At 51.7% G+C, this 27,857-nt stretch overlaps 1 protein-coding gene across 2 annotated transcripts in view; it reads right to left on the minus strand.

Moving 5' to 3' along the window:
• Positions 1–15,904: 15,904 nt before the first annotated feature.
• The window catches only part of CLIP2 (CAP-Gly domain containing linker protein 2), a 97,961-nt gene continuing 86,008 nt past the window's right edge, over positions 15,905–27,857 (minus strand). For both annotated transcript variants that reach the window (XM_064375650.1, XM_064375649.1), the window contains 5 exons: positions 27,045–27,201; positions 22,653–22,812; positions 19,858–20,043; positions 19,102–19,164; positions 15,905–17,950 (listed from right to left, as the gene is read on the minus strand). In XM_064375650.1, the coding sequence (XP_064231720.1) occupies positions 17,939–17,950; positions 19,102–19,164; positions 19,858–20,043; positions 22,653–22,812; positions 27,045–27,201 (578 nt within the window). In that variant the 3' untranslated portion in view covers positions 15,905–17,938. The remainder of the gene's footprint in view (positions 17,951–19,101; positions 19,165–19,857; positions 20,044–22,652; positions 22,813–27,044; positions 27,202–27,857) is intronic.

Here is a 27,857-nt window from a genome sequence, read left to right on the forward strand (position 1 = left end):
TGAGACCAGCCTGGACAACAGAACGGGGTCCTATCTCTACAGAAAGTTAAAAACTTAAGTTGGGTGCGATGGCTCACGCCTGTAATCCCAGCACTTTGGGAGGCCAAGGTGGGTGGATCCCGAGATTAAGAGATCCAGACCATCCTGGCCAACATGGCGAAACCCCATCTCTACTAAAAATACAAAAATTAGCTGGGAGTGATGGCAGGCACCTGTAGTCCTAGCTACTCGGGGGGCTGAGGCAGTAGAATCACTTGAATCCAGGAGGCGGAGGTTGCAGTGAGCTGAGATCACGCCACTGCACTCCAGCCTGGGCAACAGAGCGAGACTCCATCTCAGAAAAAAAAATCATGTGTAAAATAAAAATAAAACGAAATAATTATATCTATTTATATCTATAATTTTATATATTTATATATGTTTAATATTAAAATATATATATATTTTGGTAAAGGCTGGAGTCTTGGTATGTCTCTCAGGCTGGCTTTGAACTCCTGGGCTCAAATGATCCCCCCGCCTCGGCCTCCCAGAGCACTGGGATTACAGGCATGAGCCACTGCACGTGGCCAAAAACTTTAAAAATTAGCTGTGTGTGGAGGCGCATGCCTATAGTCCCAACTACTCGAGAGGCTGAGGCATAGTGAGCCGAGATCGCACCATTGCACTCCAGCCTGGGTGACAGAGCAGGACTCTATCTCAAAATAAAGAAGGAAAAAGAAAAAGGAGAGAAAAAAGAAAGAAAAGGAAGGAAGAAGGAAGGAACGAAGGAAGGAGAAGGAAGGACAGAAGGAAGGAGGGAAGGAAGGAAGGAGGGAAGGAAGGAAGGACGAGAGATGGGAGCGAGGGAGGGAGGAGAAGGAAGGAAGGAAGTAGAGAAGGAAGGAAGGAGAAGGAAGGAAACAATATCAGTTAAGAGTTACTAATCAAAATTAAATAGTAAATGAAGAAAACAATAGCCAAAGCTTGAAGATTTCAGATCAAGACGGTCTAACAAACTCAAATTACATGCATTTAAAAAAAAACAAAATGAGGACAGTTAGGTGACTTGGAAAGGGAACAGAAAGAGGACAGTTCGTCAGGTTGTGAGTGCGACTCGGCAGCGTGTGGCACTCTGGGACAGCAGTTAAGGAGGATATGGGGGTGGCAGTGGTGGCACATGTGGGCAATCCCAGCACAGTGGAGGCGGAGGCAGGCCAGTCGTTTAAGCCCAAGAGTTCAAGACCAGCCTGGGCAACATGGCGAAATCCTGTCTCTCTAAAAACACAATTAGCTGGGCATGGTGGTGCACACCTGAAGTCCCAGCTACTTGGAAGGCTGAGGAGGGAGGACAGCTTGAGCCCAGAGGTGAAGGCTGCCGTGAGCTGATTGCATCACTGCACTCCAGCCTGGGCAACAGAATGAGACCCTGTCACGCACACACAAGGAAAAAAAGACACAACATTTCAGTTAGGAGGAATAAGTTCAAGAGATAAATGTACAACACGGTGGCTATCCTTGATAACAACGTGTTCTAAACTTGTAAACCACCAACAGCGGATTTTAAGCGTTCTCAGCACACTCCCCACAAAAAGATAAATGAGGTAATGCATATGCTAATTAGCGTGTTGTAGCCTGTCCACACTTTATACGTATTTCAAAACATCACGTTGCATACCATAAATAGATACAATTTTTGTCAATCTAAACAAAGAGGTTAGCTATACGGTGCAGTGCACAGTGGTCCCCTCTAGAGAGACAGGTGTGAAACAAGTCCCCAGTGGGCGCGACTCTGCAGGCTGTGGAGGAAAATTGTGTGGGTGTGCATGTGTGTGTGTGTGCACAGGTGTGGATGTATATGCATGTATATCCGTGTATGCATGTGTGTATATGTGTGTATACGTTTGTATGTATGTGTATATGTATGTGTGTATGTGTATTGTTTATGTGTATATAGGTGTATGTGTGTATATCTCTGCATGTAACATGTGTACGTGTTTACGTGTATATGTGTGTACATGTATGTGTGTCTCTGTGTGTTTGTGTGTCTGCATGTTTGTATGTGTATATATTTGTGTGTGTCTGTGTACATGTGTCTGTATTGTTTGCGTGTGTCTGTGTGTATATGCATATTTTGTGTGTATGTGTGTATGTATGTGTGTATATATGTTGGGTGTGTTTGTGTCTATGTGTGTTTGTGTGTCTGCATGTTTGTATGTGTATATATTTGTGTGTGTCTGTGTACGTGTCTGTATTGTTTGCGTATGTGTCTGTTTTTGTGTGTATATGCATATTTTGTGTGTATGTGTGTATGTGTGTATATATATGTTGGGTGTGTTTGTGTCTATGTGTGTTTGTGTGTATGTGTATGTATTTCTGTGTGTCTGTGCACATGTGTCTGTACTGTTTGTGTATTTGTTTATGTGTATGTGTGTATGTTGTGCATGTGTATGTATGTGTATATGTGTGTATGTGTATTGTGTGTGTTTCTGTATGTGTATGCTTATGTGTGTATACTTGTGTGTGTAATACATGTGGATTATGTACATGTGTACATATATGTATATGTATATAAATATGTGTCTATTTTGTGTGTCTTTGCACATGTCTGTAGTGGTTATGTGTATGTATTTGTGTGCCTGTGTACGTGTCTGTAGTGTGTATATGTCTATGTTTATGTGTATAGTGTGTCTGTGTATAACACCTGCATATGTATGTGTGTACATGTATGTTTGTACATGTGTGTACACATGTGTGTATATATTAAGTGTATGTCTCTCTGTGTGTATATGTGTGTCTCTGTGTATGTGTCTCTATGTATGTGTGTCTGTGTATGTGTGTATGTGTGTCTCTGTGTATGTGTGTATGTGAGTCTCTGTGTGTGTGTGTACGTGTCTCTGTGTATGTGTATATGTGTGTCTCTGTGTGTGGATGTGTCTCTATGTATGTGTGTCTGTGTATGTGTGTATGTGTGTCTGTGTATGTGTGTCTCTGTGTATGTGTGTATGTGGGTCTCTGTGTGTGTGTGTACATGTGTCTCTGTATATGTGTATATGTGTGTCTCTGTAGATGTGTATATGTGTGTCTCTGTAGATGTGTCTCTATGTGTGTCGCTGTGTGTATGTGTACGTGTGTCTGTATGTGCATCTCTGTGTAGGTGTGTACATATGTCTCTGTGTATGTATGTGTCTCTATGTATGTTTGTCTCTGTGTATGTGTATATGTGTGTCTCTGTGTATGTGTGGATGTATCTCGATGTATGTGTGTCTGTCTGTGTACGTGTGTCTGTGTGTGTCTGTGATGTGTGTGTCTGTGGATGTGTGTCTCTATGTATGTGTGTATGTATGTCTATGTGTGTACATGTGTCTGTGTATGTGTGTATGTGTGTCTCTGTGTATGTGTGTGTGTCTCTGTGTGTGTGTACAAGTGTCTCTGTGTATGTGTATATGTGTGTCTCTGTGTATGTGTGGATATGTCTTTATGTATGTGTGTCTCTGTGTATGTGTGTGTGTGTGTGCGCGCACGTGCATGTGTGTGGTCACTTGGAAAGGCCTGAGGGTGTGGGGTTGGAGGCAGGATCGGAGGACTGAGCTGAGGACCAGAGACAGAGCCCAGAGTGTGATGAACATGAGCTGTGAAGGAGCTCCTGGTGAACTCCAGGCTCAGGGCTGCTGGGAAACTGAGGCACGGCTGTGCGTGGGGCCGGCCAGAAGGGGCAGCTGTGGCAGCGGGAGAGGGCGGCCGCGAGGGGGTCTAGATGGGGCTGGAGCTGCTCTGAAGGCAGCAGGTCCTTCCCTCTGCTGGAGCTCCAGAGAAAAGGCCCACAGCCTTGCCCAAGATTCCAGAGAAGCTTCTAGAACTAAGCGTCCTTGTTATTCGTCCTATACCTGTTCCTCCTGAGTTTACACTGGACCCCACCTTCAGTCCCAGACATTCCCTAGCCTCTCTTGGGCAGTGGGAGCAGGCCCAGGGTGAGTGCCCAGCTGAGGTCGGCTAGGGGGACGGGATGGGGAGGGTTGAGGACAGAGAAGGCAGGCCGGGGCAGCTCTGCGGAGGGAGCCCAGCCTGCGGGCAGGGGAGGCAGCGCTGCGTGCGAGGAGGGAAGCCGGGCGTGGTCCCGGAGAGGGAGTGAATGTCCACGTCCTGGCCGGCCTCTCTCCCACGGATGGAAGCGTGGACACACACGGATACTCACAGAGAGGCCTGAACCAAGCCTGGGAGGCCACGGGGCCAGGGAGCTGTGGGGCCAGGAGCCGGGACACCTGGGTCCCCGTTCTTGCTTCCGCGTGCAAACCTGGCCTTCTGACGTCTCCCTCTGCGGCCCTAAAGCCCAGCCTGGACCAGAGGGTGCAATGGACAAGCCTCGGTGAGAGGGCCGAGGGTGACACCTGGTGGTGGGTGGGAGGCATCACAGGCAAGACTTGGCTGTTGGGTCTTGCCGCTCAGGGGTGCGTGGTGTCGCCCCCTCTCCAGCTTCCCCTCCCGTTCTTCACCCCAGGGCCCCACAAAAGGAGAAGGCAAATGTCTCCCCATCGGACCTGGAGAGTTTGATCAATGTATCCCCAGCAGACAGAGCAAAGAGAAGAAGTGGGGCAAGAGAAGTCCCAGTTCTGATTTTTTTTGAGACGGAATCTCGGTCTGTCACTAGGCTGGAGTGCAGTGGGCCAGTCTCGGCGCACTTCGACCTTCGCCTCCTAGGCTCAAGCGATTCTCCTGCCACAGCCTCCTGAGTAGCTGGGACTACAAGCGCCTGTCACCACCTGACTCATTTTTGTATTTTTAGTGGAGACAGGTTTTTACCCTGTTGGCCAAACTGGTCTTGAACTCCTGACCTCCAATGATCCACCTGCCTTTGCCTTCCAAAGTGCTGGGATTACAGGCATGAGCCACTGTGCCCGGCTAATTTTTGCACTTTTAGTAGAGATGCGGTTACACCAAGTTGCCCAGGCTGGTCTTGAACTCCTGACCTCAGGTCATCCACCTGCCTCGGTCTCCCAAAGTGCTGGGATTACAGGCATGAGCCACCGTGTCTGGCCTAGAAGTCCCCGTTTCTGAGCTCCCCCCAACATGAGATTGGAAAGGGAGGGTTTCTGCAGTGGTTGTCACCATAACCCCATGCTATGGAGCTGTCTTCCAAAGGCCAGTGCTGGGCACCTTGGGGTGAGTGTCATGAGGACACCCCACCCCCTGCTTCAGACGACTGGTTCAGTCCCCACCCCCAAAACACAGATGCTCCGAGCTTTATTTATTCTTTTTCCCAAAGCTGGACCCAGGGCCACATGCCAGGAGTGACCCAGAGAAGGATGTCCCCTCCCACCCCTACCCAAATCATGATTCCCAACATTTCCCGCTGTGACCCCATGCCTGGGGCTTATGCTCCCACTTTATAGATGAGAAAACTGAGGCTGGGGAGGGAGGAAAGGGCTTTGCCCAGGGCCACAGGCTGGTGACTGCTCAAGTCAGAGTTGGAACTTAGGTCTCAGCCGCTGCAAGATGCTACCTCCTTCTCCTCCCCTCCCCTCCCCTCCCCTCCCCTGTCCTTCCCTTCCCCTCCTCTCCCCTTCCCTTCCTTCCCCTCCCCTCCTCTCCCCTGCCTTCCCTCCCCTCCCCTCCCCTGCCTTCCCTCCCCTCCCCTCCCCTGCCTTCCCTCCCTTCCCCTGCCTTCCCTCCCCTGCCCTGCCTTCCCTTCCCCTCCTCTCCCCTTCCCTTCCCTCCCCTCCCCTCCCCTGCCTTCTCTTCCTCTCCCCTGCCTTCCCTCCCCTCCCCTCCCCTGCCTTCCCTCCCCTCCCCTGCCTTCCCTTCCTCTCCCCTGCCTTCCCTTCCCTCCCCTCCTCTGCCTTCCTTTCCCTTCCCTTCCCTTCCACCCCCACCTTTTTTTTTTTTTTGGTGTGAGACAGGGTCTTGCTCTGTTGCCCAGGTCGGAGTGTAGTGTGGCACAATCATAGCTTACTGCAGCCTCGACCTCCCAGGCTCAAGCAATCCTCCCGCCTCAGCCACCTGAATAGCTGGGACTATAGAGTGTGCCACTGTGCTTGGCCAATTAAAAAAACTACATATATATAGGCTGGGTGCCATGGCTCACACCTGTAATACCCACACTTTAGGAGGCCGAGGCAGGTGGGTCACCTGAAGTCAGGAGTTTGAGACCAGCCTGGTCAACATGATGAAACCCCGTCTCTACTAAAAATACAAAAAATTATCCTGGCATGGTGGCAGACACCTATAACCTCAGCTACTCAGGATGCTGAGGCAGGAGAATCGCTTGAACCCGGGAGGCTGAGGTTATAATAAGCCAAGATCACACCACTGCACTCCAGTTTGGGCAACAAGAGAAAAACTCTATCTATCTATCATATTTATTTATTTATTTATTTTTGTAGAAGTGGAACTCTCACTATGTTGCCCAGGCTGGTCTCAAACTCCTGGCCTCATGCAATCCTCACGCCTCGGCCTCCCGAAGTGCTAGGATGACAGGCATGAGCCACCACACCTGGCTGGTGCTGCCTCTTGAGCACAAATCTCCAGCCCTGTGAGTAGTAAGGCAGTCCTAGGCGATTCACCTACATCAGAACTTATCAAAGGAGGCCCCAGCTGTTGGAGATGAGAAAAAATTAGCGAGGAGGGTTGCTTTAGAGCACTGGCTTAACCTTAGCCCCACTGAGGTTCCGGGTGGGATAATTCTTTGTTCTGGGCAAAGTCCTAGGCATTGTGGGGTAGTTAGCAGCATCCCTGGCCTCTGTTCCCGGTAGCATGCCCCCATTGTGACCACCAGTAGTGTCTCTAGACGTTGCCAAATGTCCCCTAGGGGACAAGAGAACCCCCGGTTGAGAACTACAGACTTGGACAGAGCAGCGTGGTGAACCCCGCCTTCCAGGTGAGGGTGGGGTTGTAGCTCCCAGCTGAAGCCTCATAGGCAGGGTGGGCTGTAAGAAGACTCCTTGAAGAGCTTGTATCCCTCCCTGGCAGTGGGTGCGTGCCTAAGATTTTAGGTCCTGAACTGAGGCTGTGTTGAAGACTCCTTGGAGAGCTTGTATCCCTCCCTGGCAGTGGGTGCGTGCCTAAGATTTTAGGTCCTGAACTGAGGCTGTGTTGCAATTCTTTTTTTTTTTTTTTTTTTTTTTTTTTTGTTAAGAGGGTCTTGCTCTGTTGCTAAGGCTGGAGTGCAACGGAGTGGTTATAACTCACTGCAGCCGGCTGGGCGCCGTGGCTTATGCCTGTGATCCCAGCACTTTGGGAGGCTGAGATGGGAAGATCACCTGAGGTCAGGAGTTCGAGACCAGCTTGGCCAACATGATGAAACACTGTTTCTACTAAAAATACAAAAATTAGCTGGGCATGGTGGCATGCGCCTGTAACCTCAGCTACCCAGGAGGCTGAGGCAGGAGAATCGCTGGAATCCGGGAGGCAGAGGCTGCAGTGAGCCGAGATAACACCACTGCACTCCAGCCTGGGCAACAAGAGCAAGAATCTGTCTCAAAAAAAAAAAAAAAAAAAAAACTCACTGCAGCTTTGAACTCCTGGGCTCAAGTGATCCTCCTGTCTCAGCCTCCCTAGTATCTGGGACCACAGGCATGCAGCACCATGCCCAGCTAACTTTTGTCTTTCTTTCTTTTTTTTTAATTTTTTTGTTTTAGATTTTGGGGACCTGCTATGCTGCCCAGGCTGGTCTCAAACTCCCGGCCTCAAGCGATCCTTCCACCTCTGCCTCCCAGAGTGCTGAGATTATAGGCATGGGCCATTGCATCTAGCCTCGCCTACTTTTTGAGAGCCCGGTGAAGTGGAAGGACCTGTCCAAGCTTTTCTCCCGTAACAGGGGCAGGACAAACCCTACTTGCAGAGGTTTAAGGACAAATGGGGAGAGAAAAAGGAGTTGCTGTCAAGAATCTGCCCCACGAATCCTGCTTGGATCTTTGCCTTTGGCATTCTGCCAAATATATTTCATATAATGCACCTATGTGTAGATTTCTTTTTATTTTCATTAATTTCTTTATTTTTGAGACGGAGTCTCGCTCTGTCACCCAGGCTGAAGTGCAGTGGCACAATCTCAGCTCACTGCAACCTCCACCTTCGGGGTTCAAGCAATTCTCCTGCCTCAACCTCCTGAGTAGCTGGGATTACAGGCATGCACCACCACACCCGGCTAATTTTTGTATTTTTAGTAGAGATGGGATTTCATCATGTTGGTCAGGCTGGTCTCGAACTCCTGACTGTAAGGCCGATTGCCTCGCCGGGAGCTCGGACGCACCCCCCCCCCACCTTTTTTCCCCAAAAGCTCGGACAAGCTCGGGCATGTTTCCTTCTCCCCTTCTCACACAGCCTGGCTTTCCCTTAAAGAACCCAGTATGCCAGCAGGGTCTTGTGATTTTAGCCAATAGCAGCCGAGTCTTTCTAGCCAATAGCAGCCGAGTAATTCTAACCAATAGCAGCCAAGTCCTGTATGCAAACAAAGGCTTGTAACCTTACCCAATAGCAGTCCTGCTCTCCCACAACCAATTGAGCTCCTTCACTCCCTATAAAACCCCACGTCTGCGCAGAGTCCGCACGACTTCTTCGGCCCCTCCTGTCGGGCTGCAGATCCTCACCCGGGAGCCTGAATAAATTCCTTCATATTGGATCTTCTTGTGTTGGCCTCAGTTTCTTCCTTTTAAACTCGGCAAGAACCCAAGAACAAACCTCACACTGACCTCAAGTGATTCACCCACCTCGGCCTCCCAAAGTGCTGGGATTACAGGCATGAACCACCACACCCAGCCTGGATTTCTTTCTATTTATAATGTTTGGAGTTCTTTGTACTTCGCATGCACATCTTTCATTAATTCTGGAAGTTTCTCAGCTGTTTCCTCTTGAAATAATGCTTTTCTTCAATTCTGTCTACTTCCTTTGCAATCCAATTAGATATATGTTAGACTTTTTATTTTCTTTGTGTCTTATTTATTCAACAAAAATCTGTTAAGCATGATTCCAGGCACAAGTCTAGGCATTTGGAATATGTAAGCTCCCCGTGGGGCTTACATTCTAGATTCTTTTATTTTTAATATTTTTATTTAGAGACAGGGTTTCACTCTGTTGCCCAGGCTGGAGTGAGGGGGCATGATCATAGCTCACTGCAGCTTCCATTTCCTGGGCTCAAGCGATCCTCCTACCTCAGCTTCCAGGGTAACTGGGACTGTAGGCATATGCCACCATGCCTGGCTAATTTAAAACAAAAGTTTGTTTATAGAGATGGGATCTTGCTGTGGTGCCCAGGCTGGTCTGTAACTCCCGTGCTCAGGTGGTCCTCCCATCTCAGCTTCCCAAAGTGCTGGGATCACAGGCATGAGCCACTGCACCCAGCCATCATGCCACTTTTTTGCATAGCTCACACTAAATAAAGATTATCCTCACACCTGGGTTTCTTCCATCCATAATGCTTAAACAATTTTCAAATGTCTGAGATGCCACGTCTTCTAGATTTTCCTGGGAAAGTATTTTCTTTTTTCAAAAAAGGTGTTTTTATAGAGAAAAGGTTTTGTTCTGCCTCCCAGGCTGGAGTGCAGTAACACGATCATAACTCACTGTAGCCTCCAATTCCTGGGCTCAAGTGATCCTCCTGCCTCAGCCTCTCTAGTAGCAGGGACTACAGGTGCACACCACCATACCCAGCTAATTGTTTTTTTGTAGAGATGGGATCACATCATGTTTCACAGGCTGGTCTCAAACTCCTGGGCTCAAGTGATCTTCCCACTTTGACCTCTCAAAGTGCTGAGATTACAGGCATGAGTCACCACATCCAATCCCTGGGAGAATATTTCATAAGAGGCTGCTTTATCTGGGTATTTTTCACTGTGGAACCTCAAGATGGTCTGGGCCATCTTTTCACTTTCTTTTTCTTTTTCTTTTTTTTTGAGAACAGTTTGACTCTGTCACCCAGGCTGGAGTACAGTGGCTAGATCTTAGCTCACTGCAACCTCACCTCTCGGGTTCAAGCAATTCTCGTACCTCAGCCTCTCGAGTAGCTGGGACTACAGATATGCACCACTACGCCCAGCTAATTTTTGTGTTTTGAGAGGGGGTTTCACTATGTTGGCCAGGCTGATCTCAAACTCCTGACCTCAAATGATCTGCCTGCCTCAGCCTCCCAAAGTGCTGGCATTACGGGCATGAGCCATCCCGCCCGGCTAGTCTTATCATTTCCTTCAGCCTCAGATGTCAGCATCATGGTGAAGGCGAGGGATAAGAGCAGATAAGAGCACTCTGCAACCCTTCACTCATCCCTTCATTAACACCTTACAGCACAGTGAAACCGCGGGTGGGAAAACAAGAACAGATTGGAGCCCCAATCCAGGCTGATCTTGCTGAACCACAGACCCAGCTAGCTGCTGCCTGCCCCCTAGATCCGCATTCAATCCCCTACTATTTTTTTTTTAACAGTTTCACTTTCTTTTTTTTTTTTTTTTTTTGAGACAGAGTCTCTCTCTGTCACTCAAGCTGAAGTGCAGTGGCGTGACCTTGGCTCACTGCGACCTCCGCCCCCAGGTTCGAGCGATTCTCGTGCCTCAGCCTCCAGAGTAGCTGAGATTACAGTTCCTGCCATCACGCCCAGCTAATTCTTTTGTATTTTCAGTAAAGACGGGGTTTTGCCATGTTGGCCTGGCTGGTCTCGAACTCCTGACCTCAAGTGATCCACCCACCTCGGCCACCCAAAGTGCTAGAATTACAGACGTGAGCCACCGCGCCCAGCCTCCCCCTACAGCTTTTAAATCAAGTGACGTCAAACAGAGTCATTCGCCCCCTGCCTGCTCGCCACCACACTTCAGTCTAATGCAGCCGCTCAAACAGTTCTTGGTGGGTTTTTCCTACTTTATTCTGTTAACATGATAAATTGCACCGATCGAGTTTTTTCCCTGAAATTGTTTGAACCATTAAAAATATTCACATATCCGGCCGGGCGCGGTGGCTCACACCTATAATCCCAGCACTTTGGGAGGCCGAGGCAGGTGGATCACGAGGTCAAGAGATCGAGACCATCCTGGTCAACAAGGTGAAACCCCGTCTCTACTAAAAATACAAAAATTAGCTGGGCATGGTGGTGCGTGCCTGTAATCCCAGCTACCCAGGAGGCTGAGGCAGGAGAATTGCCTGAACCCAGGAGGCGGAGGTTGCGGTGAGCCGAGATTGCACCATTGCACTCCAGCCTGGGTAACAAGAGCGAAACTCCGTCTCAAAAAAAAAAAAAAAAAAAAATTTTGTAAAGAGAGGTCTCATTATGTTGCCCAGACTGGTCTTGAACTCCTGGGTTCAAGCAGTCCTCCCTCCTCAGCCTCCCAAAGTGCTGGGATTACAAGCATGAGCCGCCATGCCCAGCCTTTTCTTTTTAAGTTTCCTTGTTAGTAGGCAAGGACAGATTTCTTTTTCAAAAAGTTAGGTGAAGTGCACATAACGTTAATTTAATCATTGCATATCGGCACCAGTACAATCACAGTGTCACACAACCACCACCTCTACCATTTCCTTCCTTTCTGTTGTCGTTTGAGATGGAGTCTCCCTCTGTCACCCAGGCTGGAGTGCAGTGGCACGATCTTGGCTCCCTGCAACCTCTGCCTCCTGAGTTCAAGCGATTCTCCTGTCTCAGCCTCCCGAGTAGCTGGGATAACAGCACGCACCACCACGCCCGGCTAATTTTTGTGTTTTTAGTAAAGACGGGGTTTCACCATGTTGGCCAGGCTGGTCTCGAACTCCTGACCTCATGATCCGCCCCCCTTGATCTCCCAAGATGCTGGGATTACAGGTGTGAGCCACCACTCCCAGCCCTTTTTGCTGTTTTTTACTGTTTCTTGTTCAGGCGAATTCCAAAACATTCCCATCACCCCATATCCATAAAGCAGTTCCTCCCCATTTTCCTTAGCCCCTGGCCTCTGGCAATCAGCAATCTGCCTCTGTCTCCATGGACTCATCTTTGTGGATATTTTACATAAGTGCATTCACACACTACGTGACTGAGTCTAGCTGCTCAGGAGGCTTTGGAGGTTTATCCACGTTGTAGCAAATATCAGTGTTTCTTCAGTGTTTTATTTATTTATTTTTTTCTGAGATGGTGTCTCGCTCTGTTGCCCAGGCTGGAGTGCAGTGGTGTGATCTCACCTCCCTCTAACCTCCACCTCCTGGGTTCAAGCGATTCTCCTGTCTCAGCCTCCCGAGTAGCTGGGACTACAGGCACCTGCCACCACACCAGGCTAATTGTTTTGTATTTTTAGTAGAGACGGGGTTTCACCATGTAGGGCAGGCTGGTCTCAAACTCCTGACCTCAAGTGATCAGCTCACCTCAGCCTCCCAAAGTGCTGGGACTACAGGCGTGAGCCACCACGCCTGGCTGTTTCATTCCTTTTTATGGCCATTATAATTTCATTCCTTTTTATGGCAATTATAACTACATTTGGTTTACCCACGTGTCTGCTGATTGGCCATTTGTCTTATTTCCACTTTTTGGCTATTACAAATAATGCAATGCTGCTATGAACATGTGTGCACACGATCTTATGTGGAAATGCTTTATCTTGAGTATAAAATTAGGAGTAAAACTTCTGGGTCATCTGGCAAGTCTATGTTTAACACTTTGGGGCTGGGCATGGTGACTCATGCCTGTAATCCCAGCCCTCTGGGAAGGGTGAGGCAGGAGGATTGCTTGAGCTCAGGAGTTTACAACGAGCCTGAGTAATGTAGGAAGACCCGTCTCTACAAAAAAAAAAAAAAAAAAAAAATTAAAAAACTTTGAGGAACTGGTGCAGTGGCTCACACCTGTAATCCCAACACTTTGGGAGGCCGAGGCGGGTGGATCACTTGAAGTCAGGAGTTCAATACCAGCCTGGACAACATGGTGAAACCCTGTCTCTACTAAAAATACAAAAATTAGCTGGCTGTGGTAGCACACACATGTAATCCCAGCTACTCGGGAGGCCGAGATAGGAGAATCGCTTGAACCTGGGAGGCAGAGGTTTCGGTGAGCCAAGATTGTGCCACTGCACTCCAGCCTGGGCAACAGCGTGAGACTCTACCACAAAAAAACAAAACAAAACAAATTTTGAAGAACTGCCAAACTTTTCTGAGGCAGCTGCACCGTTTTACATTCCCACGAGCAACATATGAGGGTTTTAATTTCTCTACATTCTTGTCAACCCTTGCTACTGGCTTTTAAAAAGTTTTAGGCATCCTAGTGGGTGTTAAGTGGTATCTCTTTGTGGTTTTGATTTGCATTTCCCTAATGACTAATGTTGCTGAGCATCGTTTCATGTGTTTATCGATCATTTGTGTATCTTCTTTGGAGAAACCTGTATTCGGATCCTTTGCCCATTTGGATTTTATGCTCTAATTTTAGAGTTGGAGTCTCACTCTGTGGTCCAGGCTGGAGTGCAGTGGTGTGATCAGGGCTCACTGCAGCCTCCAACTCCTGGGCTCACGAGATCCTCTTCCCTCAGCTTCCCAAGTAATTGGGACTACAGAGCCTATCACCACACCTGGGTAATTTTTTTTTTTTTTTTTTTTTTTTTTTTAGATGGAGTTTCGCTCTTGTTACCCAGGCTGGAGTGCAATGGCGTGATCTTGGCTCACCGCAACCTCCTGGGTTCAAGCAATTCTCCTGCCTCAGCCTCCTAAGTAGCTGGGACTACAGGCGCACGCCACCATGCCCAGCTAATTTTTGTATTTTTAGTAGAGATGGGGTTTCACTTTGTTGACCAGGATGGTCTCGATCTCTTGACCTCGTGATCCACCCGCCTCGGCCTCCCAAAGTGCTGGGATTATAAGCGTGAGCCACCGCGCCCGGCCTTGGCTAATTTTTTTTAAGAGACAAGGTCTTGGTATGCTGCCCAGGCTGGTCTTGAACTCCTGAGTTCAAGTGATCCTCCCACCTCGGCCTCCCAAAATGCTGGGATTATAAGCATGAGCCACCTGGCCCAATGTTTATTTCATTTTCTTTCTTTTTTTTTTTTTTTTTGAGATGGAGTCTTGTTGCTCTGCTGCCCAGGCTGGAGTGCAATGGCTTGATTACTGCAATCTCCACCTCCCAGGTTTGAGCTATTCTCCTGCATCAGCCTCCTGAGTAGCTGCAATTACTACAAGCAGCTGCCACCACACCCGGCTAGTTTTTGTATTTTTAGTAAAGATGGGGTTTCACCATGTTGGTCAGTCTGGTCTTGAACTCCTCACCTCCTAATCCGCTAAACTCCGCCTCTCAAAGTGCTGAGATTACAGGCGTGAGCCACCGCGCCCCGACGCAAATGTTCATTTTCTAGTTTGGGTCATTGTACTGCAGTTATGTGGGAGGTTAATGCCATGGAGAACTGGGAAAGAATGTATGGGAATGCCACTATTTTTTGCAATTATTCTGTAAGCCTAAAATGATCTCGGAATGAAAGAGTTAAAAAAGAATTGGGCAGGCGCAATGTCTCACGCCTATAAACCTAACATTTTGGGAGGCTGAGGTGAGAGGGTTGCCGGAGCCCAGGAGTTGGAGGCCACAGTGAGCTAAGATCGAGACTTTGCCTTCCAGCCTGGGTAACAGAGCAAGGCCCTATCTCAAAAAAAAAAAAAAAAGGCTGGTGCTGTAGCTCACGCCTATAACACCACCACTTTGGGAGACCGAGGTGGGCAGATCACTTGAGGTCAGGGGTTCGAGACCATCCTGGCCAACATGGTGAAACTATCTCCACTAAAAATACAAAAAAAAAAAAAAAAAAATTAGCCGGGCTTGGTGGCATGCGCCTGTAGTCCCAGCATGAGAACCCAGGAGGCAGAGGTTGAAGTGAGCTGAGATCGCACCACTGCACTCCAGCCTAGGAAAGAGAGTGAAACCCTTATCTCTACAAAAAATAAAAATATATATTTTGAGGAACTGATGCAGTGGCTCACGCCTGTAATCCCAGCACTTTGGGAGCCTGAGGCAGGTGGATCACTTGAGGTCAGGAGTTTGAGACCAGCCTGGCCAACATGGTGAAACCCCATCTCTACTAAAAATACAAAAATTATTTTGTATTTTTAGTGGCTCACACCTGTAGTCTCAGCTACTTGGGAGGCTGAGGCAGGAGAATTGCTCCGGGAGGCAGAGGTTGAAGTGAGCCAAGGTCGTGCTACTGCACTCCAGCCTGGGCGACAGAGTGAAACTCCATCTTGGGGTTAAAGAAAAGAAAAAAAAAAAAAGGGCCGGGCGCGGTGGCTCACGCCTGTAATCCCAGCACTTTGGGAGGCTGAGGCGGGTGGATCACAAGGTCAAGAGATCGAGACCATCCTGGTCAACATGGTGAAACCCCGTCTCTACTAAAAATACAAAAAATTAGCTGGGCATGGTGGCGCGTGCCTGTAATCCCAGCTACTCAGGAGGCTGAGGCAGGAGAATTGCCTGAACCCAGGAGGCGGAGGTTGCGGTGAGCCAAGATCGCGCCATTGCACTCCAGCCTGGGTAACAAGAGCGAAACTCCGTCTCGGAAAAAAAAAAAAAAGAGAAAAAAGATCCTCGTTCCAACTCCCAGGGAGGCGACCTCCACTTCAAAGCCTGTTTGACTACAAAGTTTGCAACACGTTGTGCTGGTGATCTGATCTGCAGAAATCCTGCTGCAGGAACCAGCATTTGCCTACTGAAGCTGGAAAGCTCACTCATCATCGCACGTGTGTGAGCGGATCCATCGCTGGTTCCCATCGATTGCCTTGCAGGCCTCCTTACTCCTCCAGCAGGTTCAAATGCGAAACAGGGACCAGCCCTCTCCGGCAGCCTTCCTGGGCCTGTCCTTGCTAGACAAGGACGGCCCCAGATGTCTTCGGCTCCTGCCCCTCTGAGGTCGTGCCTACCTGGGAAGGAACGAGCTGGCAGAGGGCAGGATCAGGGGCACCAGGGTGCCCATGAATTGGGAGAGACTAAGGAACCCAGGGTCCCCACGGAGAGGAGCAGATGAGCCAACTGCAGGGGTCCTGGACCTGTCACAAGCTTTATTGTCCCAAGCACAGACTCGCCACACTTCAACAATTCCACTGTGGGGAGGGGAGGGGCGTGGGACGGACCTGGGGAAGTGACATGGGACATGGCTGAGCCCCGCCCCCGGGCGGCCACACCGGGTGGGTGGAGAGGCCTATGGAGGAAAAGGCTCCCGGGGAAACCCACCACTGGGAGCCCACCCCGGGGGCCCCAGTTCCTCCAGGTGCCCTGCTGGGTGGATCTCTGGCTGTTAGTAGACTAATCGGTGCCCCTGCGGACGGGGCAGAGCTGCCTGACTTGGCTGGAAAGAGCTGTATTTGACCCTGGGTTAGGCCGCTAAAGCATCGCTTCTAGACAGCTAATAGAACTGCATGCGAGCTACCAAAAGCCGACGGGGACTGGCAGGGGGGCCTGGAGGACTGACTCCAACTCCCACTTGGGCTGCACGTGGGCAGGTGCGTGAGTGCCACCTACCTGTACCAGGCGGGGCTCACGAGAGCGACCTGGGCTGTTCCTATGAATTGCACACGCGTCCTGTGCGTTAAGGGAAAGCCGGGATGGGGCACTGGGCTTCTCCCTCTGGTCCCTGGCGGAGGAGGCCTCACAGGAAAACACTCCCTGAGCTGCCGGAGGCTGAGGCAGGACCCCCTGTGCTGATGCCGGGTGGCGGGGGCGGCAAAGCTGTACGCAACCCGTCCGTCCCCCAGCGGAGAGGTGGAGGCTGCAGGGCCAAGGCTGGCTTCTTCCACCACGCACAGGCCTGGAATAACTTAGCAGGCTTGAGGGGAAGGCGGGGTGGGGGATGGGGGGCGCGGGACAGTTAGATTTGTCTTTCCCTCAGCCCCCGCGAGGAGATGGGGCTGGAGGCGTGCTGTGCAGGTGACTGTTCTGTGTGGCACACACACCCCCGAACGCCCGGCTGCGTGTACCTGGTGTGCGCGCACCTCTCAGCTGTGGGAATGCCTGCAGTGTCTGTGGGTACCATCCCGCCAGGCCTGGGTCTCAGTCCCAGAAGCCAATATGTGTCTCGTGTGGCCTGGGCGTGGTTCACGGCGCCACCCACATGATCGTGTGCACACGTGGTCCCTCTGAGTGTGTGCGTGTATGTGGTGTGTACCTAAGGGCCCACTTAGATGCATTTGCAGGTGGATACAGAGGATTTGGAAGATCTGGTCAGCCCCAGGGGACATCGTATTACTAACCTTTGTCAAACCTGCCTAGAGCCTCCACCCCGGGCTCCCCCTGCCCTGGGCTCCGAGCCAGGGTTTGCCCAAGGTCATGGGGAGGTGAGGAGAGGGACTTCCAAACCTTCGTAACACTGTGGCTCTGGCCTTGGTGACATCCTCGGCCAGCAGCTTAGAGGTGTGTGTGTGTGTTGGAGTTGATGGGCGGGGGGAGGAGGATCCTGTCCCCCACCTGCCAACACCATGAATGTGAGGGCCTTGCTGGGCAGGCAGGCTGGCTGAGGCGAACCTGTACCACTGTTTGAAGAAGGCTCAGAAGGTGGGGACAAGAAGCCCTGGGGACTGCCTTGGCCTGGAAGTGGCTTCAGAAAATGGGCTCCCATTTGACTCTTAAAGACTGGACTTTCCTCCTTGGTGCCTCCATGGACAAACTGAGCCCCCCTCCCCCACCCCGGGTAGACCCGAGGAAGAACAGGAGGAAAAAGAGCACAGGGGCGCTAAGATGGTCATCAGGGCAGCTCCTTCTGGGCCCGGCTGGATCCCCTCTGCCTTCACCGACAAACTCCGGAAGCTGCCGGGCATCCGGACCGAAGGTCCCCGGGTCAGGCCAGAGCTGTACTGCTCTCACTCTCTGTGGAAGGCCGGGATTGAGGACGCTTCCTGGTCTGGCAGGGGATCGGGGTGGGGGATTGTCCACGGCGGTGAGTACGTTATTGTTACAAACACTGTTTTGTCTCCAAAGTGATAGTCCCGGCTCCTGCCTGGAGGAGGAGGTACCACCGGGCAGCTGCGGGGGGCTCTGGTGTGGACTGGGCCGCTCCACGGAATCCCTTCGGGGTCAGTGCTTGTCCTAGAGAGAGAGAGGGCATGGTCAGCAAGGGTCTCTGGGAGCCTGGAGGGACAGGCGGCCAGAGGGGGGTCAGGGAGGAAAGGAGGTGGGGCCAGGGTGGGGGAGGAGGGAACAGCAGCATAGAGAGAACAGCATGTGCCAAGACCCTGAGGCAGGAAGAGCCTCCCTGCCGTGCATCTGGGGCTGAGAAAGAAAGTGGTGGGTGGGAGGTGCTGATGGGAAGCTGAGAGGAAGAAGCAAGTTTTACAACGAGCCCTGAGTGCCTGTGCAGGGCTGGAGCAGAGGACATTAAACTGGAGACTCCAAGCCTCAGTTTCACATCTCTCTCTTTTTTTTTTTTTTTTGGAGACAAAGTCTCGCTCTGTTGCCCAGGCTGCAGTGCAGTGGGGCGATCTTGGCTCACTGCAACCTCTGCCTCCCGGGTTCAAGCGATTCTCCTGCCTCAGCTTCCCATGTAGCTGGGATTACAGGTGTGCACCACCATACCCGGCCTCTTTAAATATTTTTTTTGGTAGAGAGAGGGTCTCGCTATGTTACCCAGTCTGGTCTCGAACTCCTGACCTCAGGTGGTCCACCCACCTCAGCCTCCCACAGTGCTGGGGTTACAGATTCTCTTCTGAGAAAAGTTACAACCTATAACTTTTTTAAGAAGAGAAGAAAAAGCCAGGCATGATGGCTCACGCCTGTAACCCCAGCACTTTGGGAGGGCGAGGTGGGTGGACCACCTGAGGTCAGGAGTTCAAGACCAGCCTGGCCAACTAGTGAAACCCCATCTCTAGTAAAAATACAAAAGTAGCCGGGCGTGGTAGCATGACCTGTAATCCCAGCTACTTGGGAGGCTGAGGCAGGAGAATCACTTGAACCCGGGAGGCGGAGGTTGCAGTGAGCCGAGATCGCACCATTGCACTCCAGCCTGGGCAACAAAAGCGAAACTCCATCATCTCAAAGAAAAAAAAAAAAGACGGGAAGAAAACACAAAAGAGTAGGGTGAATCTGGAATCAAATTTGCCTGCGACCACGCCCTCCCTGAGTGGCCCTATTGTAAATCGTCTTGCAGAATGCATCTTTGTTTTTTTGGTGACGTTTCAGGGATTTTCTCTAGAGAGGCCTGCGGCACGGGAGGGATGTGAGAGGGCCGGGGCGCGCCTCACCTCTTGTTTCTGAGCTTTGTCCGGCTGGTGGATGCCGTTTGCAGAACCGGAATTTCCGATGGTCTGGAAGAGTCAGGGAAGACACTGGAGCGGGGCGCACCAGGCAGCAGTTCCCGGTTTGCCCACTAGATGGCGGGGTCTTCCCATGGGATCTTCTCCCGCTCCAAATTCCAACCCCTTCAGCCCAGGGCTCCCAGCACCCCAAAGCCCAAGCCTCTTGGGTCAAGGCTGCATCTCCCTTCTTAGTCTAAGCTCCTCAGGGCAAAGCCATGTATCCCTTGAAATAGGGCTCCCAGAAGGCAGGGCTGTCTCCCCATTCAGACTGGGGTTCCTAGGACAGAGCTGCCTCCCCATTCAGACTGGGGTTCCTAGGACAGAGCTGCCTCCCCCTTCAGACTGGAGTTCCCGGGACAGAGCTGCCTCTCTCTTCAGACTGGGGTTCCCGAGACAGAGCTGCCTCCCCCTTCAGACTGGGGTTCCTGGGACAGAGTTGCTTCCACCTTCAGATCTGGGTTCCTGGGAGAGGACTGCCTCTGCCTTCAGACAGGGCTTCCCAAGACAGAGCTGCCTCCTGCTTCAGACTAGGTTTCCTGGGACAGGGCTGCCTCCCCTTTCAGACTGGCATTCCCAGGACAGGGCAGCCTCCCTCCTCAGACTAGGGTTTTAAAGATAAGGCTCCCTCGCCCTTCAGACAGGGGCTCCGAGGACGCTGTCCCATGGCTCGCCTCCTGGTGGGCCCCGCCGGCCGCGGCTCACCTGGGCCTTGTCGGGGCAGCTCCTCATGGCCTCCATCAGCTTCTCCACCTGCTGAGCCTGGTCCAGCGCATCCCGCAAGGCGTCCTCCGTGCTCATCAGCTGGTGCTGCAGCCGCAGGAGCTCGGGCGTGGAGGACGGGTCGATGAGGGAGTAGCGCCTCTGATCCGACAGGGACTTCTCCTTGTCCTGGGAGCGGCAGGAGAATGGAAGAGTTCATCAGTGTGTGTGTGCATGCACGCACGTGCACATATGTGAGCGCACGCGCGCGCGCACGCGTGTGTGTGTGTGTGTGTGTGTGTGTGTGTGTGTGTGTGTTGGTGGGGTCTCGCCTCCAGGCAGGAAAGTCTTCCAGCCTCACTTTGTCTCTGGGTTCCAAGCCTGAGCATCACCCAGAGGTTCCTCAGGACTCATGTTCTCTAAATCAGAAACCCAGGACCCCCTCCCTCTTTCCTTTTATTTTTTAAAAAGAGACAGAGGCCAGGTGTGGTGCAGCACTCTGGGAGGTGGAGGCGGGTGGATCATCTCAGGTCAGGAGTTCGAGACCAGCCTGGCCAACGTGGTGAAACCCCATCTCTACTAAAAATACGAAAATTAGCCGGGTATGCTGGCTCACACCTGTAGTTTGAGCTACTCAGGAGGCTAAGGCATGAGAATTGCTTGAATCCAGGAGGTGGAGGTTGCAGTGAGCCAAGATCGCACCACTGCACTCCAGCCTGGGCAACAGAGTGAGACTCGGTCTCAAAAGAAAAAAAAAAGGAGAGAGCCTGAGTCTCATTCTATAGTGCAGGCTGGAGTGCAGTGGTGTAATCACAGCTCATTACAGCCTCCAATTCCTAGGCTCAAGCAATCCTCCTGCCTCAGCCTCTGAGCAGCTGAGGCTACAGGGCACGCCACCACACTTGGCTAATTTTTAAATTTTTTTGTAGAGATGGGGTCTTGTTATGAGGTCCAGGCTGGTCTCAAACTCCTGACCTCAAGCCATCCTCCTGACTTGGCTTCCCAAAGGGGTGGGATTATGGGTGTGAGCCATCGTGCCTGGCACCCTTCTTTCCTTCTTACACCACCCCCCAGCCAACTGTCTTACGAGGTGCCTCCTCTCCACAGTCGCCCCGGCCATGGCAGAGCTGTACCTGCCCCACGGCCCGCCAGCCCCGTCGCTCCTGCATAAGCTCCATCCTTCAGCACTGCCAGTCCTGCCTGCTCTGACCCTCCAAACCTCCTCTCAACAGAACCTCCCTCCCGAAATCAAGAGGCTTCTACCCAGCCACCAAGCCCTTCCCAAATTCTCCTGTGGACAGGGTGCGGGGAGATGATGAGGCGAGAGGCCGGCTACTCGGGAGGCAGAGGCCGCCAGTTCCAGCCTGGGCAACAGAGCAAGACCCTGTTTCAAAAAGGAGGAAGGAAGGGAGGGAGGGAGGGAGCTCAACCAACCTGTGCCCGTGGGCACGAGTCTGAGCTCAGCACTGTCCACTCCTACAAGGCTCTGGGGAAGCCCCTGGGGGGATTCAAGACTCCCCAGTCCGTGTCAACTCCAGGGGTTTATCTTCTGTTGAGCCATGAGGACCACAGAGGGCGCAGGCGCCAAAGCCTTGCTGGCCAGACAGGCTGGGACTTGAAGACCAGCAGGACTCAGTGACCACCCATAGCCAGTCTGGGTGTGCGGCCAGAGTGATACCCTTTATCCCTGAACCCTGAGTGCCAAGGGCTTGCTCCTGGGTATGGTGGGGGGGCTGCAGTCCTCCCTCCAGCCTGTGAACCCCCCCAGTGCTGGGCCCTGCTCTCCTTCCATCGCCTCTGCATTAGCTGAGCCCAGTGGCTGGGCAGGAGGGTGGGGGGGCTTCAGGGCAGCTTTCCCAGACCCGGCCCTGTCCTCCTGGACCCCACGCCCTCCATATCATGACACTGACCAGGCATAGGCTTGTCCTGAGTCCTGAATGCTGATCACAGGAGGATAGGATGGGGATGGAGATGGGTTTTTTTCCTTTTTTTTTTTTTTTTTTTGAGACGGAGTTTCGCTCTTGTTACCCAGGCTGGAGTGCAATGGTGTGATCTCGGCTCACCGCAACCTCCGCCTCCTGGGTTCAAGCGATTCTCCTGCCTCAGCCTCCCGAGTAGCTGGGGTTATAGGTGCGCACCACCACGCCCAGCTAATTTTTGTATTTTCAGTAGAACTGGAGTTTCACCATGTTGGCCAGGCTGGTCTCGAACTCTTGATCTCAAGTGATCCACCCGCCTCGGCCTCCCAAGTGTTGGGATTACAGGTATGAGCCACAGCTCCTGGCCAAGGGATGGGGATGGTCCTGTCCTCTGCTACCAGTGTACCCATCTCTGGGGACTCAGTGAAATCAGGTTCCTATTCATAACAGAAAAGAAATCTCAGCCTCCCAGAATTTCAGGCCTGCTGTAGGCTTTCAAGTTCTCATCTCCTTCCTGAGACTGATGTGTGAAGCCCCACTGTAGGACCCTGAGCAAGGAACCACTGTCTTGTGGTTGATTACTCCTCTGCACGGGGAGCTCATCACCTGTATTGGCTCATCCTGCCTCTGGACAGGTCACATAGGAAGTTTTCCTTTGTACGGTATTGCACGGACTGCCATGTAGGCAGCAATGATGTCTGCAAAAGGGGCTATCCAGGGTCCCTCCACCTGCCTGTGGTCCTAGATTTCAAATCCTCACCATGACTCAGTTGTCCCTGGTGTCACTCCAGGAGGTCTCCAGTCTCCACGGCCTGACAGCCAGGCTATCCCAGCCCCACGCAGACCACCCTGCCCCTAGGCCACCCCTACCCCACATACCAGCCCAGTCAGCTTTTCACGCAGGCCCCGGATGTCATCCTTGAGCTTCTGCTCCTTGATGCGCCATTCAGCCTTGTGCACCTCGCGGCTCAGGTCCCTCTCAGGCCCTGGGGAGTGGCGATTGGCTTCCAGCAGCAACACCCGCAGTTCGTTCAGGCTCCTGGGGGTGGGGCGGGCACAGAACCACTGCACTCAGCCCCCAAGCTCCCACACTCTAGCAATTTGCCAAGTGCCCAGGGACTGACCAGCTGGTGGGGACACAGGCTACTAGATGGCGTCCGTGCCACAAGGGGCCACTGTGAACACAATTCAACCAAAGCCCAGGAGGGGCCAGGATTCAGGGTTGGGATGGTCCTGAGGACTGGACCATTCCTAGAATGCTTTTTAAAGTTTTTCTGAGGGGAGTGCCAGACACAGTGGCTCATGCCTGTAATCTCAGCACTTTGGGAGGCTGAGACGGGTGGATCATTTGAGATCAGGAGTTTGAGACCAGCCTGGCCAACATGGTGAAACCCTGTCTCTACTTAAAATACAAAAATTGGCTGGGCGTGGTGGCTCATGCCTGTAATCCCAACACTTTGGGAGGTTAAGGAGGGCAGATTACCTAAGGTCGGGAGTTTGAGACCAGCCCGGCCAACATAGTGGAACCCCGTCTCTACTAAAAATACAAAAATTAGCTGGGTGTGGTGGTCCATGTCTGTAATCCCAGCACGTTGGGACACCAAGGCGGGCAGATCAGTTGAGGTCAGGAGTCAGACCATCCTGTCCAACAAGGTGAAACCCCGTCTCTACTGAAAATACGAAATTAGCCAGGCGTGGTGGTGCATGCCTGTAATCCCCGCTACTTGGGAGGCTGAGGCAGGAGAATCACTTGAACCTGGGAGGCGGAGGTTGCATTGAACCAAGATCGAGCCACTGCACTGCAGCCTTGGTGACAGAGTGAGACTGTCTCAAAAAAAGAAAAGAAAAGAAGGTATCCCAGCAGGGAGGAATTTATTTTATTTCATTTATTTCTTTTTTTTTTTTTGAGACGGAGTTTCGCTCTTGTTACCCAGGCTGGAGTGCAATGGCGTGATCTCGGCTCACCGCAACCTCCACCTCCTGGGTTCAGGCAATTCTCCTGCCTCAGCCTCCTGAGTAGCTGGGACTACAGGCGTGCGCCACCATGCCCAGCTAATTTTTGTATTTTTAGTAGAGACGGGGTTTCACCATGTTGACCAGGATGGTCTCGATCTCTTGACCTCGTGATCCACCCGCCTTGGTCTCCCGAAGTGCTGGGATTACAGGCGTGAGCCACTGCGCCTGGCCGAGGGAGGAATCAGGATAGCGGGAGGCTGTTGACAGCAGGGAGACGACGAAGCAGCCAGGCTCTGCGAAAGAGGAAATGCGGCTGCAGACGACAGAGAAAATTCAGAGCCAACAGATGAAGACCCCAAACTCCAGGAGTTGTATCGAGACTAGTGGAGGGGCATCCTGTGGCTGAGACAGGGCAGAAAGCCTCCTCGGAGAAGGTGAGACCGGGCTGGGCACCAGCAATAACATTTCCACTTAGGATGGGAGACAGCGGCGGGAAGGCAGCCCCGGAACTCTGGCCAGGGGCCTGGCTGGTTTGTTCCTGCTGGAGAAGGCACGGGCGGCATCTGCAGAGGGCGGTGTTGTTCTGGAAAATTCCTAGGTTGCCTCATCGCATCTGTTTCCCTTCTGGGCAGGGCTGCAGTCTCTAGAAAGGTGCTAGATTTGTAGCAAATGTAACTAGAGCAACTCCTAACTTGTATAGGAGGAAAGGAGACGGCGTTTTTTCTTTTACAAAAGGACGTTTGTGCTTCAAAGAGAGTCAGTGAGCCGAGATCGTGCCACTGCACTCCAGCCTGGGTGACAGAGCGAGACTCCGTCTCAAAAAAAAAAAAAGCTAATGCTTCAGGGACCCCATCCAGGAACTGAGAGTAAGAAAAATAATGAAGGGAAAGTGGGGTCTCCCCAGGAGACTCAGGGGACCCATGCCCATCAAAGGGGGCAGGGGCTCCCCAACTATGGTGGGGTGATCGCCACGTTGGAAGTCTGCCATGTGCTGCTAGAGCTTGCCATTTATTTTTCGAAATTGTATTTATTATTATTATTATCATTAGAGATGGAGTTTCGCTCTTGTTGACCAGGCTGGAGTGCAGTGGCGTGATCTTGGCTCAATGTACTCAATGTAACCTCCGCCTCCTGGGTTCAAGGGATTCTCCTGCCTCAGCCTCCTGAGTAGCTGTGATTATAGGCACGTGCCACCATGCCCGGCTAATTTTTTGTATTTTTAGTGGAGATGGGGTTTCACTATGTTAGCCAGAATGGTCTCAATCTCCTGACCTCGTGATCTGTCTGCTTCAGTCCCCCAAAGTGCTGGGATTACAGGTGTGAGCCACTGCACCCAGCCATGCCTGGCTAAGTTTTGTATTTTTAGTAGAGATGGGGTTTCATCATGTTGGCCAGGCTGGTCTCGAACTTCTGACCTCAGGTGATCCACCTGCCTCAGCCTCCCAAAATGCTGGGATTACAGGTGTGAGCCACCACACTCGGCCTTTTACTTACTGTTTTTCAAGACAGGGTCTTACTCTGTTGCCCAGGCTGTGGTGTGATCATGGCTCAATGCAGCCTCGACCTCCTGGGCCCAAGTAATCCTCCTACCACAGCCTCCTGAGTAGCTGGGACCAAGGGTGTGCACCACCATGCCCAGCTATTTTTCTACTTTTTTTTTTTTTTTAAGAGATGGGGTCTTGCTATGTTGCTTAGGCTGGTCTTAAACTCCTGAGCTCAAGTGATTATTCAGTTTCTGCCTCCCAAAGTGCTGGGATTACAGGTGTGAGCCACCGTGCCTGGCCAGATCTTCCCATTTATTAAGGGAATCCGGAGAAATCTGGATTCTCTGTGACATCTTCTGATTTTTATTTATTTAATTATTATTATTATTTTTTGAGACAGTTTTGCTCTTGTTGCCCAGGCTGGAGTACAGTGGCATGATCTCAGCTCACTGCAACCTCCACCTCCCAGGTTCAAGTGACCCTCCTGCCTCAGCCTCCTGAGTAGCTGGGACTACAAGTGCGCCGCCATGCCTGGCTACTTTTCCTGTTTTTAGTAGAGATGGGGTTTCGCCATGTTGACCAGGCTGGTCTCAAACTCCTGAGCTCAAGCGATCCACCCGCCTCAGCCTCCCAAAGTGCTGGAATTGCAGGCATGAGCCACTGCACCAGCCTTTTATTTATTATTTTTTGAGACAGGGTCCTGCTCTGTCACCCAGTGACAGTAAGCTGCAGTGTAGTGGTGTGATCATGGCTCACTGCAATCTCGACCTCCTGGGCCCAAGTAATCCTCCTACCTCAGCCTCCCGAGTAGCTGGGATTACAGGTGTGTGCCTCCATGCTCTGCTAAATTTTGTATTTTTGGTAGAGATGAGGTTTCGCCATGTTGCCCAGGCTGGTCTCGAACTCCTTGGCTCAAATGATCCTCCTGCCTCAGCCTCCTAAAGTGCTGGGATTACAGGCGTGAGCCACCGCACCCATCCTAGCTTCTTATTTTAAGATGGATTTGTATCTTACAATTTCTGTCATAATTCTAATATAGAATAAACAAACAACAGCTCTTTGAGATCCTCAATAATTTTTAGGAGTTTAAAGGGGTCCTTGAGATCAAACATTTTGGGAGGCATTAATCTTTTCTCTCTTTTTCTTTTTTTTTTTTTTTGAGACAGGGTCTTGCCTGTTGCCCCGTCTGGAGTGCAGGGGTACAACACAGCTCACTGCAGCCTAGAAATCTTGGGCTCAAGAGATCACCCTGCATCGGCCTCCCAAGTAGCTAGGACTATCGGTGCATACCACCAGGCTTGGCTAATTAAAAAAAAAAACTTTATTATTATTATTATTTTGAGATGGAGGCTTCCTCTGTCACCAGGCTGGAGCGCAGTGGCGTGATCTCAGCTCACTGCAGCCTCTTCCTCCCGGGTTCAAGCGATCCTCCTGCCTCAGCCTCCTGAGGAGCTGGGACTACAGGCGCACACCACTACACCCAGCTAATTTTTGTATTTCTAGTAGAGACGGGGTTTTACCATATTGGCTGGACTGGTCTTGAACTCCTGACCTTGTGATCCACCTGCCTCGGCCTCCCAAAGTGCTGAGGTTTCAGGCGTGAGCCACTGTGCCTGGCAGCCCTACTCTTTATAAACTCTGCTTGGAGAACCGTGTGGAGGTGCTGGAGGCTTTCTTGGAGCTTAGAGGAGAGCAGGGTGACTGCTGGTGATCAGCCCCCTGGCCCACCAGCTCCGCTCCTTCCTGCCCCGAGATAACATAAGCTAATGTCAAGAAGTGGAGCAAAGGCCAGGGCCACAGGGAGGACCCGGCCGCCCCATGGCCGCCTCACCGCTCCTTCCGCAGCAGCTCCTGGCTGATGAGGACCAGCTGGCCCGAGGCGTCGTGGGTCTTCCGGGACACGGCCTCCAGCTCCGCCTCCAGGCGCCGCTTCTCCTTCAGGAGGGCGTCCACCTTCTTCTCACCGGACTTGCACTTGCTCTCCAGCGCTGGGGTGAGCGGCGGGGAAGGGAGGAAGAGGATTGGGAACACATGAGCCTCTGTCCCACCCAAGGGCAAAGACCTGGGCAGGTGCTGATTTTCCAGGGGCTGAAGGTGACACACTCACTCCACTGCATAGTTTTGAGGGGTTTATTATTATTATTATCTAATTTTAATTTTTTTCTTTTTTTGAGACGGAGTCTCACTCTGTCACCCAGGCTGGAGTGCAATGGCGTGATCTCAGCTCACTGCAACCTCCACCACCCGGGTTGAAGCAATTCTCCTGCCTCGGCCTCCTGAGTAGCTGGGATTACAGGCGCACACCACCACGCCCGGCTATTTTCTCGTATTTTTAGTAGAGATGGGGTTTCACCATGTTGGCCAGGCAGGTCTCAAACTCCTGACCTCAGGTGATCCACCCGCCTCAGCCTCCCAAAGTGCTGGGATTACAGGTGTGAGCCACGGTGCCCGGCCACATTTTTTTCTTTTCTTTTTTTTTTTTTGAGACTGAGTCACTGTCGTAGGCCTGGGCTGGAGTGCAATGGCGCGATCTCGGCTCACTGCAACCTCTGCCTTCCCAGTTCCAGTAGCTGTCCTGCCTCAGCCTCCCGAGTAGCAGGGAATATAGTGCCTGCCACCACACCTGGCTAATTTTTTAATATAT

The sequence above is a fragment of the Aotus nancymaae genome, unplaced genomic scaffold, assembly GCF_030222135.1.
Source record: "Aotus nancymaae isolate 86718 unplaced genomic scaffold, 86718_ANA_hifiasm-v0.15.2.pri h1tg000012l, whole genome shotgun sequence".
Classification (NCBI taxonomy): domain Eukaryota; kingdom Metazoa; phylum Chordata; class Mammalia; order Primates; family Aotidae; genus Aotus; species Aotus nancymaae.